Source organism: Ciconia boyciana, chromosome 1 (assembly GCF_034638445.1).
Source record: "Ciconia boyciana chromosome 1, ASM3463844v1, whole genome shotgun sequence".
Lineage (NCBI taxonomy): Eukaryota > Metazoa > Chordata > Aves > Ciconiiformes > Ciconiidae > Ciconia > Ciconia boyciana.
In genome coordinates this window covers 36074650-36092385 of record NC_132934.1, presented here as the reverse complement: position 1 = coordinate 36092385, position 17736 = coordinate 36074650, and the positions used below count along the sequence as shown (strand labels likewise).

At 37.5% G+C, this 17736-nt stretch overlaps 1 protein-coding gene across 1 annotated transcript in view; it reads left to right on the top strand.

Annotated features, from left to right (window-relative positions):
* Window positions 1-17736, top strand: part of LRIG3 (leucine rich repeats and immunoglobulin like domains 3) — a 43153-nt gene that overhangs the window by 10924 nt on the left and 14493 nt on the right. Inside the window, exons 4-9 of the mRNA XM_072876999.1 lie at window positions 11297-11431; window positions 12077-12220; window positions 14479-14622; window positions 14943-15086; window positions 15509-15652; window positions 17017-17097. Of these exons, the coding sequence (XP_072733100.1) occupies window positions 11297-11431; window positions 12077-12220; window positions 14479-14622; window positions 14943-15086; window positions 15509-15652; window positions 17017-17097 (792 nt within the window). The remainder of the gene's footprint in view (window positions 1-11296; window positions 11432-12076; window positions 12221-14478; window positions 14623-14942; window positions 15087-15508; window positions 15653-17016; window positions 17098-17736) is intronic.

Below are 17736 nucleotides of genomic sequence, written 5' to 3'. Positions count from 1 at the left end.
TTCTTAGTACTTGTCACTCAGCTGTGGAGCCTTAGACTTTTACCTGTTCTGCAAGAATTTTCTTGCCCTGCAAAGGAAATTAAACTGCTGGTACGTCTACAGTGAATAATAGTGCCGGTATCTCCATACAGCACTGTATGTCTAAAATCTTTGAGCAGTATAAACAAGCATGGGTGGATTATCATGTTAGTGTAGTTTCCATTTCTGGAGCAATCTCATTTCTAGCTATCTAATTGATATTTATCTAGCGTAGATATTTACATACTGTTGAATTATGCATGGTAAACATACCTAGAGTAATAGATGTTCCCAGTCTCCTGGTCACAGTCTGTCTGTAACATGAAACAACGATGCCAACATTTTGGTTTTATGGGTGCCAGTTGAGGGTTGAACACCGTGGGAGAGAAAAGTATCAGGCAGGCACACGCCCCCCACTACCCTGGAAAGACCTTATGTCTGTGTGAAGGAGTATACAAGCACATTCAGGCACACTCTTATTACATGGCTGGAGATGCATCTATGATTTTACTCATGTGATGAGTACCTATCTTGTCACATGGCATAGGAGAGCTTCTGAGCCTTCTGGGAATCTGGAAACTGCTGTGAACTAAGTGGGTGGTACTTTGGGCTAAATATGGTCAGGAGGCCTTAGGCTGTGAAGCTGTGATGGCTTGCCTGGTACTAACAGATATAGTACGTTCTGGACAGAGCAAAGAGTAGGATTCATCTTCCCTAAATTCTTGAAAGTTTGACATCATAAGTATGAGTTACTAACTGTAGATCCTCTTCAGGATGAGTGGAGAAGAAAAGGCTCTCTCTGAAGTGATTTGTCTTCCCTGAGATAGTTCAGATGACTTTCCTACTGAAGCCCATCTAGATATCTATTTTAAATTAACTTTTAGATGTCTAAAGTTAGGCTCCTTTTGAAATGTCTGGCCAATGTACTTGGGCATGCCTGTCTCACAGTGATGTTACTTGCAAAGGTCTGATTGCATCTTTCAGCATGTTTAACCATTTAAGTAAATTATTTTAAATTGAAATTGCAAGGTGTTCTTTTTGCTCAGCCACCCAGCCCTTCTCTCTCTCTCCTGTGAGAGAAGGCAGGAAGAGAGCAGTTTATCAAGGCAGAAATAGAGAAGTTCAGCCATTTGCCAGAGATTGCCAGCTCTCCAGTCACCACAGTGGCTTTAGCCAGGAGGCCAGGTCACACCACGTGCTTGACAACATAAGCTTTTGGGAAGAATACTGGATTTAGCAACTGATTACCACATAAAGTACAGATACCGTACACAGTAATACTGTATTTATCTATGTCAGTTACATGTTTCCTTATTTGCATTCCTGAAGTGTAAAAACAGTTCAATTAACGTAGAATTGCTTTAAATGGTTGTGGTAGTTTTATATTGGAAAATTCTGCAGTTCTGGGAGAATAAACAGATTGGTTTTTGTGGTTTCTAGGTATGTGGAACACTTTTGTGTCAGGTAGAGAAATAGGCACTAATGCCCTCGTTCCAGGAGAACAAGCAGAGGTTCTGAAGTTGGTTCTCATTCTAATGGCATTCCTTATCCAAGATGTACCAGTCCTGTCCTATTTATCTTGAAAATCTGCTAGAATCTGTGATGTTGGTACAGGAGGAGAAAAGTAGTATTGTCTTTTACATCTGTTATTGCTGTAAAGTTTTGTACCTAGGTTGAATCCAGAAATAGATTGAAACCGAGTAATATAAGTACAATAGCCTTGTATAGAAGTCCTACATGATGTTTAACTACCAATTACCATTTGCATAGGGGTTTTACTTCAAAACTCTTCAGAAAATAGTAAGTACTTTTAGTGTGATTAGTGATTTGTAGGGAAGACACACACTGATATGCAAATGCTGCAACCTTATTTAAGGTTTTGTTTAGGGATATACAGTTTGAATAAGAAACCGATACTACTTTACTGGCAGAATTTTAAAAAATAAATAATTGTAGACACCATCCAACATCGTTAGTGCACTGTATCCTTGAGTACTGTGGAAAATGGAAGGCAGCAGTAACTTTAGAGAGACAGAACAACTTTGAGTATTAAAGCGTCCTGCCTCCGACTAAATTTTACTGTTCTTATCAAAATGTATATGTAGAACTAGAATTAATATTAAAAACCATGTTTCTTATTACCCACATCCAGGATATGTTATACAGTAATCGTCTTGCTGTCTGTCGGGACTAGAAAATCTGTACATGCCAAAGTCTCTAGTGTGTATAGTGAAATTCTGATGTTAGAATAGCTTTAAACGATGGAGTGTTTTAAATAAATTTGTGATTTTACACTTTATTGAATGGAAATTATTTTATTTAAAATGACTAGTACTTGTGGTGCAGGTGATTTAGGTGGAAATATCCTTGTAGCTTATGTTGTAAAGACCTATCTTGTTAGTCTAGAACATCAACAAATACTCAGTCTTACTAAAGCCAGAGTGGAAAATACAAAGTTCATGAAGTGTACATAAGAGGAGCATGGATGATTCACAATTCATTTACATTAATATGTGGTTTGTATTAGGTTCCCACTTTACTTTTTTCAGAATGTGAAATCTTCTTTTCAGAAGACACATACAGAATATGCAGCATGGTATAGGTTTTCCTCTGCTACCCTGAGAGGATCCTCCAGCTGCCTCTGCTCAGGGGTCTTTAATGCAGTTAAAACAAGGAGTTGCATGGCCATTCAGTTTTGAGTTGAGATGATGAAAAATGTTGCCAGTATTGAGGAGATTTCTTGAAATGTGCCCACTTGTTTGTTAGGTGCTGGACTGAACCCACAAGTCACTTTTCTGAAGACTTTCTACAGCCTTCGGTTTGTAATGTCTTTGTGTTGGTATATGCCGAGTTTAAATGTATTGGCTTTGAAGACATGTGTCTTGTGTCCTGGATGTTTAAAAAGGTAAATGAACAAAAAATATTAACAAAAAAGATTGGTCAGGAGATAAAACAGGACAAAAGAACGGGAAAGTAGCCAGTCTTAACTGACCACAGCGCAAGTTCTCACAGTAAGCAAAATTGTTCCAGCTTTAAACATAGCTTTCTGATCAGCCACTCTAAAATGACTCTGATTACTTCATTATTCATCTCAGGCCTTTGGTGTTCAATGAGCACTTCTGAGAAGCAAACTGAAAAGTTGACAGTGAATTGCTGTACTGAAAAAGTGCAAAGTCATTCTTTTCAAAGGAAACAAAAAACCCCAAACAAAACAACGAAAAAACTATCTAAGCCATCAACAGTGATTTGGTTTTTAAAAAAAATAATTATTATTATAGTCACTGAAAACAAACAAGAATCCAGGGAATGCCTAAAAAGTTTTTTCAGGTCCAGATGGTAGTGTGTGCTCTCAAAGGGTTGCTCGTCAACCCACACAGCTGCAGTGGGGAATTTATTGGAGAAGATGATCTGCAAGTTTTAGTGTATATGAGGCTTCATAAATAAGCTCTGTAATTTTAAAATTAAGTTATCAGAAGAGCCCAGGTTTAGCTTTGTGTCTTCCTATATTAGCTCCTTCCTGCTACCTTGCTTAGTTGCTCATTAATCCTGATTTCAGTAATCAGTAAAATTTCTTCAGCGTGCTTTGCTCCAATCTGAATAAAATCCCTTTGATGAAAGACCTGGTTACAACATGGTTGTTTCTTGAGATTGGTGAAGCATTGTGCTGTCAGAGAGTGGAGACAGAGCTGACTCTGATGTGATACAAACCTTTAGTATGTGGAGCTTATGATACTGCAGTGCCAGTATCTTTACTTACAGGGCTTTCAAGTTGAATGGGATTGTTCATGCTACCTAATTTAAATATGTAATCTGAAAAAGGATTTTTCTTTATAGCTCTTAAAACTAAGTAAACTAACTCTTAAGTTGAAGTGACTTCTCAGAGATCTTTGCTAAACAAGACACTGAGCTTGTGACTAAAGATTTGTAAATTAATCTGTATTTTAGGCAGCTTCATGCTTGCTTCCATTCTGCTTACCACGAAGAACAAAATGGTCTTACCTTCTTCATTTGAGGGGGAATAATAGAGCATACTGGTCACTGATTTTCATTCTTGGTTAAAAAAAAATCTGTGTTGCCAAAAAGATACTCTTCCAAAATTTGAGCGTGCACTGTTGCATCCTAGCTTTGATTAATCAACATACAGCTTAAATACCTATCTAACTTTATGCACAAACGTAGTTACTGAAGAAAAGTGGTGATTAATCCCTTATACTATTTAGAAGGGATTTTATTTTAGTATTGTGAGTCCATTTCTGTTTAAAATGTGGAAAAATATATTTAAATTCATTTTGCAATAATGGACATCCCAGATCATGCTTCAAATAGTCATCTTGAGAAGTAAAATTCAATTAATTGAAGGAAACATGCAAAATAGATTATACATTTGCCCCAGCTGGCAATGTAGAAATAAGAGTGATAGTTTGCACTGTGTGGCAGTATCTTAATAAGGAAAACTCCTGCGAAGGACCTTCTGTAAAGGTAGGAGGTTTTTTTATAATCCTTGTTTGCAAGATTACTTGGAATAGGGGTAGATATGAGAAATCTGCCTCTTTGTCATTTTACAGTAGGCTGGGAGTGGAAGCCCTGTGTAAAATCCAGGATAACACTGTCTCAGTTCTCGTTTAGAAAGCCACAGTCACAAGAAAGAAGTTTAGATGCAACTCGTGAAAATGAAAGCTTACATTCAGTAGGAGTGGATGCCTTTCCCTTCTACGCTTGCCAGAGAAAGTGGTATTGTGTGTTTATAAAGCTAGCATACTAAACTGAAGTCTGGCTCCCAATGTTAAGAAAATGTTGGTCAAATATTTTACATCCTTGTCATCTCTTCAGCTACCACTTTCTTATGGGAAGGATTAAGATTTGGATGCTGCCTGGAAGAGTTTGTTTTGAAGGACTGAAAGAAAGGATAGAGGAATGCCAAACGGGGCTTCAGGCATAAGGCTACTTGGAGAAAGTCCCAAAAATGAGAGTGGTGGTAAACCATGTGTGACTTGGGCTGAAGTTGCGAGCAAAAAGCTAGAGCAAATAAACTTACTGGAATTAGTTCTTGCAGTCTTTGACATTTGGTGTGGAGACTAAGAGGAAGTAAATGAAAGAATTTGAAAAGGAACCTGTCTTAGTCAGACTTGCAGACATGGAAACTAGATTTTTATGGCAGCAATTTAGGCTGAATGATGGGAAAGGGAAGAAGTATGTAGAAACCCAGAGTTTGTTGTAGCAAAAATATAAAGTAGTGAGGGCCTAGACAAATGCTTTTGCAATGTGAATGGAAAAGAATGCAAATTTTATGAGCTATTTGCAGTGGAAAAAAAAAAAGGCATGATTTTCTGATCATCAGTGTTAAAGAAAAAGATGAATTAAAAAGAATAATAATGGATCAGAAAAATAGAGAACACTGTTCCTGTGTGACAAAATGGAAGAATGGTAGGAAAGTGTACCAAGGAGGAGGTGTCAAGTTGTAGGGCATACAGTACAGAGAATGAGGGAAGTCAGAATGAAGTTAAGAGGTCAGGCATAAGTATTGGGGTTGTATCTTAGAGAAGTGGTGGGTGGTTATTGCAGTAGAGCGGTGAAATGTAATGAGTTGGTGCCTTGAGTGAAATAGAAGTGGACAGGAGAACATAACTCAACTTTTACTAACAGTTGAAGTATTTTACTAATACTTCTAGATCAGGTAGTAGATCTAGAAGGGTGTGCAGTCTGAAGTGCCTAGACTTTGGTCTGCGCCCTCCAAAAGGGAGGGTTGGCTCTGTAACAATAAAGGGTAGATGTTTTTACTTAACGAGTCCATACATCAGATTAGAAATATGATTTATAACATTGGAGGGCATTATGCTGGGTTTAATCTAGGTCGTACTTAAAATTGTCCAAGATTTTAGCATTAACTGACAGTCACAGAGTGCACCAAGTCTGCAATGGGTTATTACTCCTGTTGTCAGCTCATGCTGAAATAGCTACGCCTGCATTGCTTTTGCTTACCTTCTTTAAAATAATGAACTTATACATTCACTTGGCTATCACGTGCTAAGTAACTTGTGATTATTTTGGAAAGGCCAGAAAGTGTAATGGGAAACAGACTCTGGGGTATCAAGAAGAGAGTTTCGAAGGAAAGTTTAATTAATTACATATTGGTACTGTGACTGGAATCAGGAGAGAATTGCTATGGAAGTATCACGTGTTTGGAAGTTTGGATTTGCTTCTGTCTTCTTTTTGATGATAAAACATCTGATCCCAGAGTTGTTTCATTCTGCATCTTTCTCTTCCCCTTTTCCCACTTTATTTGGTTTAGGAATCAATAAACCTTTGGTCTCAAGTTTTGAACAGGGTATCAGTAGCTTACAGAGTTCTGAGTTTTCATTTTCTACTTTATGCCTGTATACCACAAAAAGCACAAAAAATAAGAGTAGAGAGACTTGCTGACATCTGTCTTGAAAGAACAATGACAGGCATGGATCATGGAATGAAGGAGACCTTCAACAAAAAGAACAACTGCTTGCCACAACGAACGTGAGAAGCCTGTGTGTGAAGGAGGCATCAGACTTGTAGACCTACCAGTAGGACTGGAAGTGAGCCAGAATCCTGGCTCTATTTCTGGCATCTTCGTATTGGAGAAAAACAGTTTCACTTGAAGTATTTCTGTATCTAACAGCTGCAAAAATTCAAAAAAATGGAGGTTGTTAATTCAGTGCAGTTGGATGTCTAATGGTGAGAAGAGCACATAGTCCCGTTCATGTCAAGGGATTTTTGTAAGGGTAGTGTTCAGCTTGAAACCATAATTACAATATTTTAAATGAAGTAATTGTTCATTACAGTCTCGCTACTTTTAGTAGTCAAATGAGTAGAAATTGAAGAAATATAAATAAAAGGTCTGTTTTTCTCTCTTTTTTTCTCTGTTTTTCTCTCTAGGAATTACTGAGACTCTTTCTTCTGGTATGTGCTCCTTAAAGTTGTCCAGCCTTATCCTAAAAGCCACAAAGCATGAGTCTTCCAGCACTTTGTGAGGAAGTTTGTTACAGTATTGATCTTTCATCTTTACTATCAATTAGGTTTTTTTTCTTTTTGCTTAAATTTTCTTCCGCTCAGTGTCTTGACATCATTGTTTCTTAAAAAAGCTCCAGAAGTCCAAAGGAGTTTGGGAGGGCAGGAGGGCGAGTGCAAGAAACAATGGATGATATGCCAGGAGTCATGATGTCAGTGGTTGAGTGGAGGGAAGAACAGGTGAAGCAACCGCAAAGATTTGAGGAAATGTGAAAAAGGAGGCTGTGAGCTGTAGTGGCACATAATGGATGTAGTGGCATGTACTGGAGACCACCCGGTATGTGCTTGGATGTGGACAGTCACATCTGCTTTGCCTGTGCTCTGACATGGCTGCCTCCAAGCCAGTTCTAATCTGGAAGCCATGTAAACACAAGGCGGTAAAACTAAACATCTATGAACTCCAGTGTCTTGGCTTCAGCACTGCTCAGAAAGATATATCTAGCCCTAGCAGAATGCATTTTTTCTCTGTACATATCCTCTTAATCTCTAGAAAGAGACTCTACTATGATTTCATTTGTCTGTTTGTGAGGCAAATTCAATATATCCTGCCTCTCAGGGCTTAGTTGAGGGACAGGAGATACCTTCTTAGTCCAGAATCACACAGATGTTAAAACAGTTATTTTACATCTAACAGTTTTGGAGAACAGGCTGCACAGACACAGCTCTCCAAAATTGTCTTTCTAGATAACTTGGTTTTTACCAGGTTGCTCCACCTCCAGACTCCTACACATGTTCCTTGTCAGGATCATGGTGTAAGATAAGACTAAGAGGTTCTCAAAACACAGCAGATCAAGAGCTACCGGGAAGAAAGAGTTATGCTGGAGAAGGAAGTGCAAAAGTATTTTTTTTTGTGCTGAGACTTTGAATAGAAAAAAATGATAGGACTTCAGGTCTTACTCTATTTCAGAGTTGGGGCTTCCATGTTATAGGATCAGAGTAATGTAGCTTGCATAGATATTTCTCTTACTTAGAAAACATGACATGTTGACAATCTTTATCAAGATATACTTAGTCATACTATCTCAGATCTTTAAAAATTGGGTTTTTTTCAGCACATAACTATTATGTCTAAATGGTGTTAACTAGATCCTTAACAAAATGAATATGGAAGTTGCTCTCCTGCTTTATGTTTCCCCAGAAGCAGGGAAAGTACAAGTCGATATGTCAGATATGTTGTAGCAGTTGTTTATATAGAACGAATCTTGAGATCATGATTGATAGGGCTGTTATAGATGTTTTGGCCTAGTAGTGAGGTTAAAGTCATGAATGCTGAGATGGAAAGCTAATGTTTCTCATACCTGTAATGAAAGACCGATATTCTGTTTTAAGCTGGTATTCACACAGGCTTATGTAAAAATAATTAAATCAGACTGCATGTACTCTTGGGTTGTTGAGGGGTTTTTTTTGCTGCAAGTCAGGGTGTAGGCATGCAAACTGCAAAAGGCATGTTCAAATTTATGCAGGTATTTTTGGTGGTTTTGTCTGTGTTCCTCTGTGCTCCTGCTGCTTTAGGTGTAACAGGAGAAGTTCCAAGGAAGCTGTAGCGTGTTGCTGTTCCTTGCACATTAAGAAGTTGTGATCAGATTGCTGCAGGTCTGCGTCTGTGAGAATTTGATGCACTGGTTCTCTTGGTGCAGGAGATCTCTGTTGCTCTGATCTCCCCTTGAGGGTCTGTGAAATTAAACCAATGTGGCATGTGCAACTCCTTTTGTCTGAGCACAGTAATAACAGCACTTTGCTGGAAAGGTGGTTGTTGTTGCTGTTCTGTTTTTGGTTTTTTGCACAGTGAACAAACATGTATGCCATTGTGCTGACATAGGGGTTACTGTGTGGTTCTGCCTTGACAATTGGATAGGCTTGCATTTTCAAACACGTCGTTCTTGACTAATTTTGACGGTGATTTGGCAGTTATGAGTAAGCTGATACATTGTTTTTATTTAATTTACTTAAGTGATGATTGTGAAGAAAAATCAAATTAGAATTGAACTTTTACATTTTAACTAAAGTTGGGCCTTAAAGTAGAACTATTTGGATATATTCAGCGCTGGATAATCTCCTAGGTGTGAATTATGGCACTTCAATTTTTTTGAAGTGGAAACTGGAGTAGGAGGTTGGGGCAATAAGGAGAGAACCATTCAGGTATTTTGCATTCAAGTAGCTTCTACAAATATGAGTAAGCAAGAAGGTGCAGTGAGGGCTGGTTTGATTTTCCTTGTGAGATGGACCAGGACTTCGATGTGTAGCTCTTCGTCAGTGAACAAAAGAAGTTACTTTCTTCCCACAATATGACCTTACCATCACCGAAAAAGAAGAATGTTCCCTGAAACAAACAAGCTGGGTTTTTTTGTTTGTTTGTTTTTGTTGTAACCTGGCCTGTGTCAGGTAATTCGCCAGTTAGTTCAAGTGCTAATCTGAAGCCTGTATAAGAGTTTTACTCTGTTCCATTAGGTCCAACTAAACTTTGTAATACAGGGGCTATTCTGCCAGTTGTGAGGAATTTCTGTTTTATGGAGCGGTGCTGACACAAAGACAGCACTGTGCAAGCCGTCTCTGTAACTGAACACTTTCACACTGCAATTTAGGAGGCGTGCTGTTCAGGAAATTGCTGACTTCTGCTGGAGCACACTTTAACTGCAAGGAAAATTTTATTCGTCACTCAAGTAATTGGCAGTTTTAATACCTTGTTAGTAATTACCTTATAAACAAACTAATGCATAAAGGCAAGGCTCTATGGCCTGTTATCTAACTCACAGTGTTGTTTGGCCAGTGGAACTGACACATGGTGGTGGTGGTTGTTGTTGTTTTTTATTAAAGTAATTTGTTTCCATTTATTATAAATACTTTCAGCTAAGAGTTAAAAAAATGCAGTGTACCTCTACCAGACAGCCTGAGGAATGAAACACGATACAAACACAGCATTGGAGGGGCTGCAAGATCACTTACCCATTCCCACATGTGGTCAGAAGGCCCATTAATCTAACTTCTGGTTCAGTTTTTGAGTCAGGACTTTTTTGTCTTGCACAGTAATCTCCCCACACCCCTTGAATATGTGAGAGTTGTCAATGCTATCCTAAAGGTGTGGCTTACTATTTGATCCAGAGCAAGTATTTCCAACAAAGGCAAACACCTTCCAGAATCAACGTTCTTGTCGATAGTTTTACTGAAATTGCCTTTGCCTGCAATCTCTAGGAGCTGGGGAGAGCTCCTAAATTTTGATCGTTCATCATACTAGGTACAGAATGTACCACAGCCAGAACTGACTTGAACTTCCCAAGGTAACAAGGATCGTTTCGGGTTAGTTCATTTTATTGGTCGTGATCTGTTTTCCCCTATGTACCGTTAGCCCCAAACGAATAACCCTATTAATGTTGCTGATGTGCGTGTGTGATTCTGTACATTATGCAACTGGGATGGAAAAACTGGTAGGTTGCTGGGTATGAACATGAAATATGATCGCTGGAAAAAGTACATTTTGTTGGAAATGAAAGAAGGGGTGTTCCTTATAGGAGACTACGATACCCATGTCTTTAAATAGTTGCAGAATTCTTGTTGTGGAACTGGGTGTGATGCTTAGCTGAAGTTTGACCAGGCATGAAGTCCAGAACCTCTGTAATGAGCTGTAACAAGCACATATTTTACTCTTTGCAAACTCACTAGAAAAATCTATAGATTAAATACTATGTCTAATTGCAAAATTATAGAATGTCTTTCTGAGGGGGTGCACTGGCATCCATCTCCTCTAATCTAGCTTTGGTTTTATGGAAATTCAGTCTGATTTTCATGCTGTAGGAGTTTTCAAAAAAACAAAACACAATGTCTAGCTACTATGATGTTAATTTGGTTAAAATAGAAAACAACTCTAATCTGATTTCATTACAGTACTGTGACACTGTTCAATGCAAATACTAGATATTTCTACCATTCGGAAATAGATGATCATAGAATTTTACGTCGCCTTTTAAAAGCCATGAATTGCAGTAATTGGATTATAATGCAGGTTTTTTCTCTTGTTTTCTGGGAATGTGTTTTAAGAAATGTTGATGAACACATTTAGAGCATTCCAATTTGTGATGACTAGAAGTGAATGTTGTGTCTAGAGAACATACTTTATTGGTTTTCTTTAACTAGAAATTATTTTCAAGTGGGCTAATTAAGAACTAACTTTCGTCAGAGTCATGTGTAGTTAACAAGTGTTTATTCTGGAAATGACAGTTTTTTGACTACTGTCCTTAAATTTCAGGACCAGTAACAAGATTGCCAACATCTTGTCTGAACATCTGAAGCCGTTTCAGAGTCTAGAAACTTTGGACTTGAGCAACAACAACATATCAGAGCTAAAAATATCATCATTTCCGTCGTTACAGCTCAAATATCTGTAAGTAAAACTTAGTATTACTTTTCTTTCTTTCAGGTTACTTTCAAAAAACTTGTTGGAAAAATTAGATTGGCAGCTGTTTTTTAAGGTACTAAATCTTCTTTCAATTAGACACGCATTAAATATTTATTCCTACTTTCACCTGTTGAGTTTAACATAAGCTGCTAACTGGAATACATGAGTTGTTGCAATGAGATGTTTTAGTTCATAAAAAGTGAAGGTCATGATCTTGAGATGAAACAAAGAGATGTCTCTTGAGATAAATAATTATGTAACAAAATGAACTTAAGTTCCCCATGGTTGGGCTAGTCTTGAGTTACATGGAGTTTAGTGGACTTTTTTTGAATCTACCTTAGTCCTTATTCAGTAATACTGCAATGCCAGAGCTATACTGAGTGAGAATAAAGTAATGGGGTTGCAACACGCTATCTTCTGCCAATAATACACTCCTGCAGAGTAGAGAAAAATGTTGGTGGTGAAATACTATTTGACCATAGACTGAGCTGTCAAGAGCTCTAATTAATACGATAAATGAAATTCCATTTATCAAGGAGTAGGCAGTGCAAGAGCTTTGTGTTTCACTACTTGGTATTAAGAATTTATTAAATAACTGTAAATTTAACCTTCTAGACATTGTTTCAACAGGTACATTAACAGTAACCGAATAACCTCTATGGAGCCTGGTACCTTTGACAATTTGTCTACCACACTTCAAGTATTGAAACTGAACAGGAACAAAATTTCAGCAATCCCTCAAAAGATGTTTAAACTCTCCCATCTGCAGCACCTGTAAGTGCAACCTACAATTGACTAATTGTTTTCAGGTTTTCCAAAGCACTGGCAGTGCTTGAACTTTAGCCTTTAATTTAATCAGAGGCAGAGTGAGACAGACACAGAAAACATATTATTACAACCTTTACTGCAGCTCTGTACTGAACAAAACTAGTCTTATATATTGGTGAGATGTGAATAGTCTTTGTGTTTAAAATTGTGTTTACCTATTAAAAGAAAAAAAAGAAAAGGCTAGAGAAGGGGTAATAGCAGTATTCCTATAAGAAAGCATTGGAAAAATACTAAGTGAAGTAAACTTATGTAGTTCACCACAGCAGTCTGTTATTTATTTTGTGCTTTCATGGTGAAATGAAGGGAATTAATTTGCTTTCAGAAGGTATGACAATAAGCAATATGCTTGAGTAAATAGACCTCCATCAGCTTCACTGATACAATGCTGTCTATAAATGTTTTACCTAATAAATAATACAGTTATTTAATATGGAAGAGGATAGGGAAATATATTTTTCCCTTTTTTTCCTTTTTTCCTTCCCCCCCCCCCCCTTTTTTTTTTTAAACTTAGAATGCAGGAAGTTGACAAGAGGATGGGCTAGGACTGCACTTTGTCAAATCCTGAATAATTATTTTCCATATTAGATAGTCAAGAGTTAAAAATAATGAACTCTCTTAGCTTAACCTTGAAAGTGAAAGGTCATTAAGAACAGTGAAGTGTTAGGGTGCTTGACAGGTCTGGAAACAGTGACTGTGTCTTTTCTGTATACGAATGCAGGAAGAGTTTGACTCGGGCCTCTGTAGAAGAGTGTGAGAACAGTCCTGAAAAGCTCAGGATTTGTTAGCAATCTTAGTAGACTTTCTGATCTTCAGATTCAACTGAAATTTTGGAAGTTGGTGATATTCTTGCCTAAAAAAGTTTCACAGTTCACAATTTAATCGGTAGGCTGACCTAGTTATGTTAGGTAGCTAATCTGCAATGAAGGTTAAAAACTTGTGTTATCACCTGAAAGAAGTGTTCAGAGGAGGAGTGGGGAAGAACTGAAGGCTGTTCTTAGTGTTCTTCACTGCTTATGCACATTTAAACACAGGAGGAGGAGTAGGGTTCTCTATTGGGTATCTGTTATACCAGGTAGGGTTCATATCAGACTACCAGAGAGGAAAGCTGAATTCTTACAAGACTCAGACTCTGAAAAATAATTGTGATATAACTATGGAGAGAGAATTATTTAGGCCTTTACTTCCCATGGGGAAGTAAGCTTTGGAAGGAGAGGATTATTCTTGGTTTGGTAGGATGCAGGTTGATAGATCTAAGATCTTCTTGAAGGGGCAGATGATCAGTCGTTGTATGAGGGCCTTTTCTTAGTATTGTCTAATCCTGTCTCTTTATACTATATATCAACTGTTGCTAATAAATAAACTTAGCAAATGATAGCTAGTTTAAAATTCACTGTTATAAAAGCAGTTAACATTGTTCTTTGTGCCTGTGTGAGGCTAGACTTCCCTTTGCACGTAGCTCACAAAGTCAGAAAGCTGCTTGAGGTTGGTGCAGGGTTCAGAGTTAAAAAGGACCAAGGCCAGGAAAGTGTCGTGGAGAGCAGGAAAATAGAAAATATTGAATACTATTGTCACTGCAGCTTGCCCTCCAGCTAGTTATGCCTTACAACTCCCTTCCAGGATATATATGGGTCCCAGCTTCTGACCTGCAAGGGGTGTGTGTAGTGGCAGAAGGATGAGTGCCAAGACCACTTGAGAAAGAGGGAAGGACCTATTTGTAACTAGTTGTGGAGATTGAGGGAGGAATGTGTAATGAATGCTTGACCTCAGATCAAGCAAGAGAGGGATCACCCAGGATGTTTAATTTTGCCTAGTTATCACAACTAAAAATTTTAACTTTTTCTTTCTGACTGATTATTGGTTGCAATTACAAGCTAACCTTAACAGCTCTACTGCTGGATAAACACCAGGAACTTGCTTTCACTTTTGAATTTGTGAACAGGACTAACCATGACATTCTAGGTCTACAAGGATTCTTTAAATCTGAAAATCAAGGAACTACCAAGTACTTGTCCTCAGTATCAGAAAGGCAGAACAGTATTAGCAGTATGTATTACAGTAAAATGTTTGATTTTTATTACATCTTGTCTCTCTTGTTTTATGTGCAAGAAAAGCATTTAAATAAGGTTTGTTTCTAGAGAGGGGAGAAAGGTTGTTGGCATGCAGGTGAACTTACTCTGCTGTAACTGTAAATTTTATTGATGCAGGGAACTGAATCGCAACAAAATTAAAAAAATAGATGGGCTTACTTTCCAAGGACTTCCATCTTTGAAATCATTAAAACTGCAGAGAAACGGGGTTACTAGGCTCATGGATGGCGCTTTCTGGGGATTAACCAACATGGAAGTCTTGTAAGTATCAACTTTCTGCTGATGGATTCTGCTGATAACATGTTAAGTAGAATTGCGCAAAATGAATAGAATTGCTTGATAAAATTTAAAGATGTTTTTGAATTAAATTGTTCTAGTGTGGTCTGAAAAGCATCAAGCAGTCATTGGTGAATGTGTAGGACATTCTGAATGCATGCATACAACTCTAAAAGTAAATAGAGGCTGCAGCGATCTAGCCAGTATCATAAGTTAGATGTGGACCCGTCGCAAAGCACACATGCCACTGAGTTTCTGAACCTTATGTCTTTTATCTGTTTGTATGTGTTTCTGTGTGTTTGTAGGCAGCTGGACCATAACAACTTAACAGAGGTAACCAAAGGCTGGCTTTATGGCTTGCTGATGCTGCAGCAACTCCATCTCAGCCAAAATGCCATCAGCAGGATCAGTCCTGATGCCTGGGAATTTTGCCAAAAACTCAGTGAGCTGTGAGTAGCTTTTATTCTATTCCAGTTTTGAAAGCTGGGTACATGCCAAAGCATGAGCTTCTTACCACTGATCTGTGAATTTTTCATAACAAAGTTTCCAAGGTGACAACAACTTTTTTGTATGTGAGACAGTTATGTTTTGTTGAAAGAAGTTGAAGCCAACCGTGACTGCTTCATTTCACTGTGGCAGTTGTACTAAAACTGTAACACAGTCATTTTCAAATGAAAGAAATTCATTGTGCAGTAATTTTGTGAATTATCGTAAACGATACACAAGCTGTGTGATCAAAAATGGTGTAGTAGGTTTTGTGATAGTTGTAAGGGAAAAAACTTTCTCTCCCCCTGAAAATTCACCTGGGTTGAACTGAGTAATAAGCACTGCAGCGTGAACATTAAAATACATTTTTTCCTTGAATATGCAGAGATTTGACGTTCAATCACTTAGCAAGGTTAGATGATTCAAGCTTCGTTGGTTTAAGTGTGCTGATTGGACTGTACATTGGAAACAACAAAGTAAATTACATTGCCGATTGTGCCTTCCGGGGACTTTCCAGTCTACAGACTTTGTAAGTTGACAAACTCATTTTTTAAGGTCAAAAACCTTAAGAAAAAACCCTCAGTGTTTATAATTTTTTTTTCTTATGAAATATACAAGAACCTTTTGTTCACTTTCCGAGATCAGCATATGTTTTTCTTACAGTAGGAATTTTTTTCAGAATAGTTGGGAGAGGGAGGACTTCCTCTTTCGTTAAGGCTGTGCACAATGGATGGTGGTAATTAAGATATGAACTTTCAGTAGTATTATTATGGGAAAGGCATGTCTCCATTCGAAAGCAGCACTGCTACCCACAGCTTTAGGGATCTGGATCATAGTTGTGGCTTAACTGAATCAACGTTTTCCCTCACGGTAGAAATAAAAAGACAAAACTCAAAACTGTGTATTACTATGGATGCTGATGCTTGTCGTGACTGAGCAATTGCTTTAAGCATTTGAGCATTTTTTGAAATAGCATTTCTTAATGGAAGGGGAAGAAAGAAGTAACTAATCTAAATATATTCCACTTCATTAAAATCTTACAATTGCATACCATTGATCCATCTGTTAGCCAGATGAATGAAATGGTTGCCTTTCCCTCTAGGCTTTGAAAAGGGTGCTAATATTTTACTTTCAGGGGTTTGCTCACATACTCACACTTTGGGCATCTAGCAAAGATGCATTTCAGAGGTGTGTATGCTGTTTTTTAAGTATATAGAGGGATATAGATCATGAAGAGAGGAAGTCAGAGACTTGCAAGGTGTCTAGGAATTAAGTGTTAGACTTCTCCTAGATTTTTTTTTTCTCTTCTAGCCCTACCCTGTTGATTCTTTGCTGACACTCTGTTCTTTTCACAAATCTCTAAGCTCTTTATGCTTCACAGATAATCAAGCTAGTTTTGTGGATGTTGTAGGATGTAAAAATGATTCACTTCATTAATAAATCTCTGTGTGTTCTCTGTGTGTTAATACTATGAACTTACAAAGGCATGAGTGTATTTTGTTTTGAAGGGGGAACAGTTGATTCCTTCCCTTCCTACGATGCTCCTTCTCTTATGATAGTCCTGTATCTGAATACCCTTGTAGGGTAATGTGGGTTTGTTTTCTAACAATTCTTAAAATTGTTGGGTTTGTGATCTTTTTAATTATCAGTGAAAAAAGTACTACTAATAGTCTTCAAAGCCTCTCAGTAAAAATTGAAATGAAATAGCTAATCAGGAAAGATTCTCTTAAAAAAACAAATGAACAAACAAAAAAACCCCTCAAACAAACAAAAAACAACCTACCAGAAAGCTATTTTAGAACTTGTTTTAAATAATACATAGTCTTGAAGAAGTGTGTACCTTGTTCTTTTTAATAGCTCTTGTGGTTTGATTTCCCCTCTCCCCTTAAACAGGGATCTGAAAAACAATGAAATATCATGGACTATTGAAGATATGAATGGTGCCTTCTCTGGCCTAGATAAACTTAGGAAGCTGTGAGTATTGCTACCATATTTGTATCTCATCATTCCTTTAAAAAAATTAGCTTAGGTTATGTGTGTTTCAAGGGGCAAGTCCAACACTTAATGATGTTGTATCTTCCATAGCTGAAATGATTTTTTTTTCCCCTCCCTTACCATTTTGTTCTCTACAAAATGTTCCTTTCTATAAAAAATTCCAGATTTTTCAAGTCAAACTAATCTGAAATATTTTATATATTACTGCTATTTATGCAAACAGTTCTCAAAGAATGGGGATTTCCCATAATAGGAAGTAATAAGTGCATTATATGACAAAGGCATAGTGACAGGGATAGTCTTTGATAAAGTAACGCAGCATCCAGGGGAAGTGGCTTCATTGCAGTGAAATTTTCAAATGCACATCTATGAAATAAAAAGGTGCTTATGTGTATACATTTAGAATAATCCATATCATTGAACTGCACATATTTAATATCTTCTAAAACCATTGTAAAATTTAGATGTTTACTCAAGGGGAATAAATGAGTATCTTTTTGAGGTGAGACATTTTCCTGCATTGGGGAAGGTTGAATGGTGAATATTAGTCACAGTTTAGAAATAAATGCCAAAAATGCAATTGTTCAGCTCAAATAATGCTTCCATTTTATTGCATCT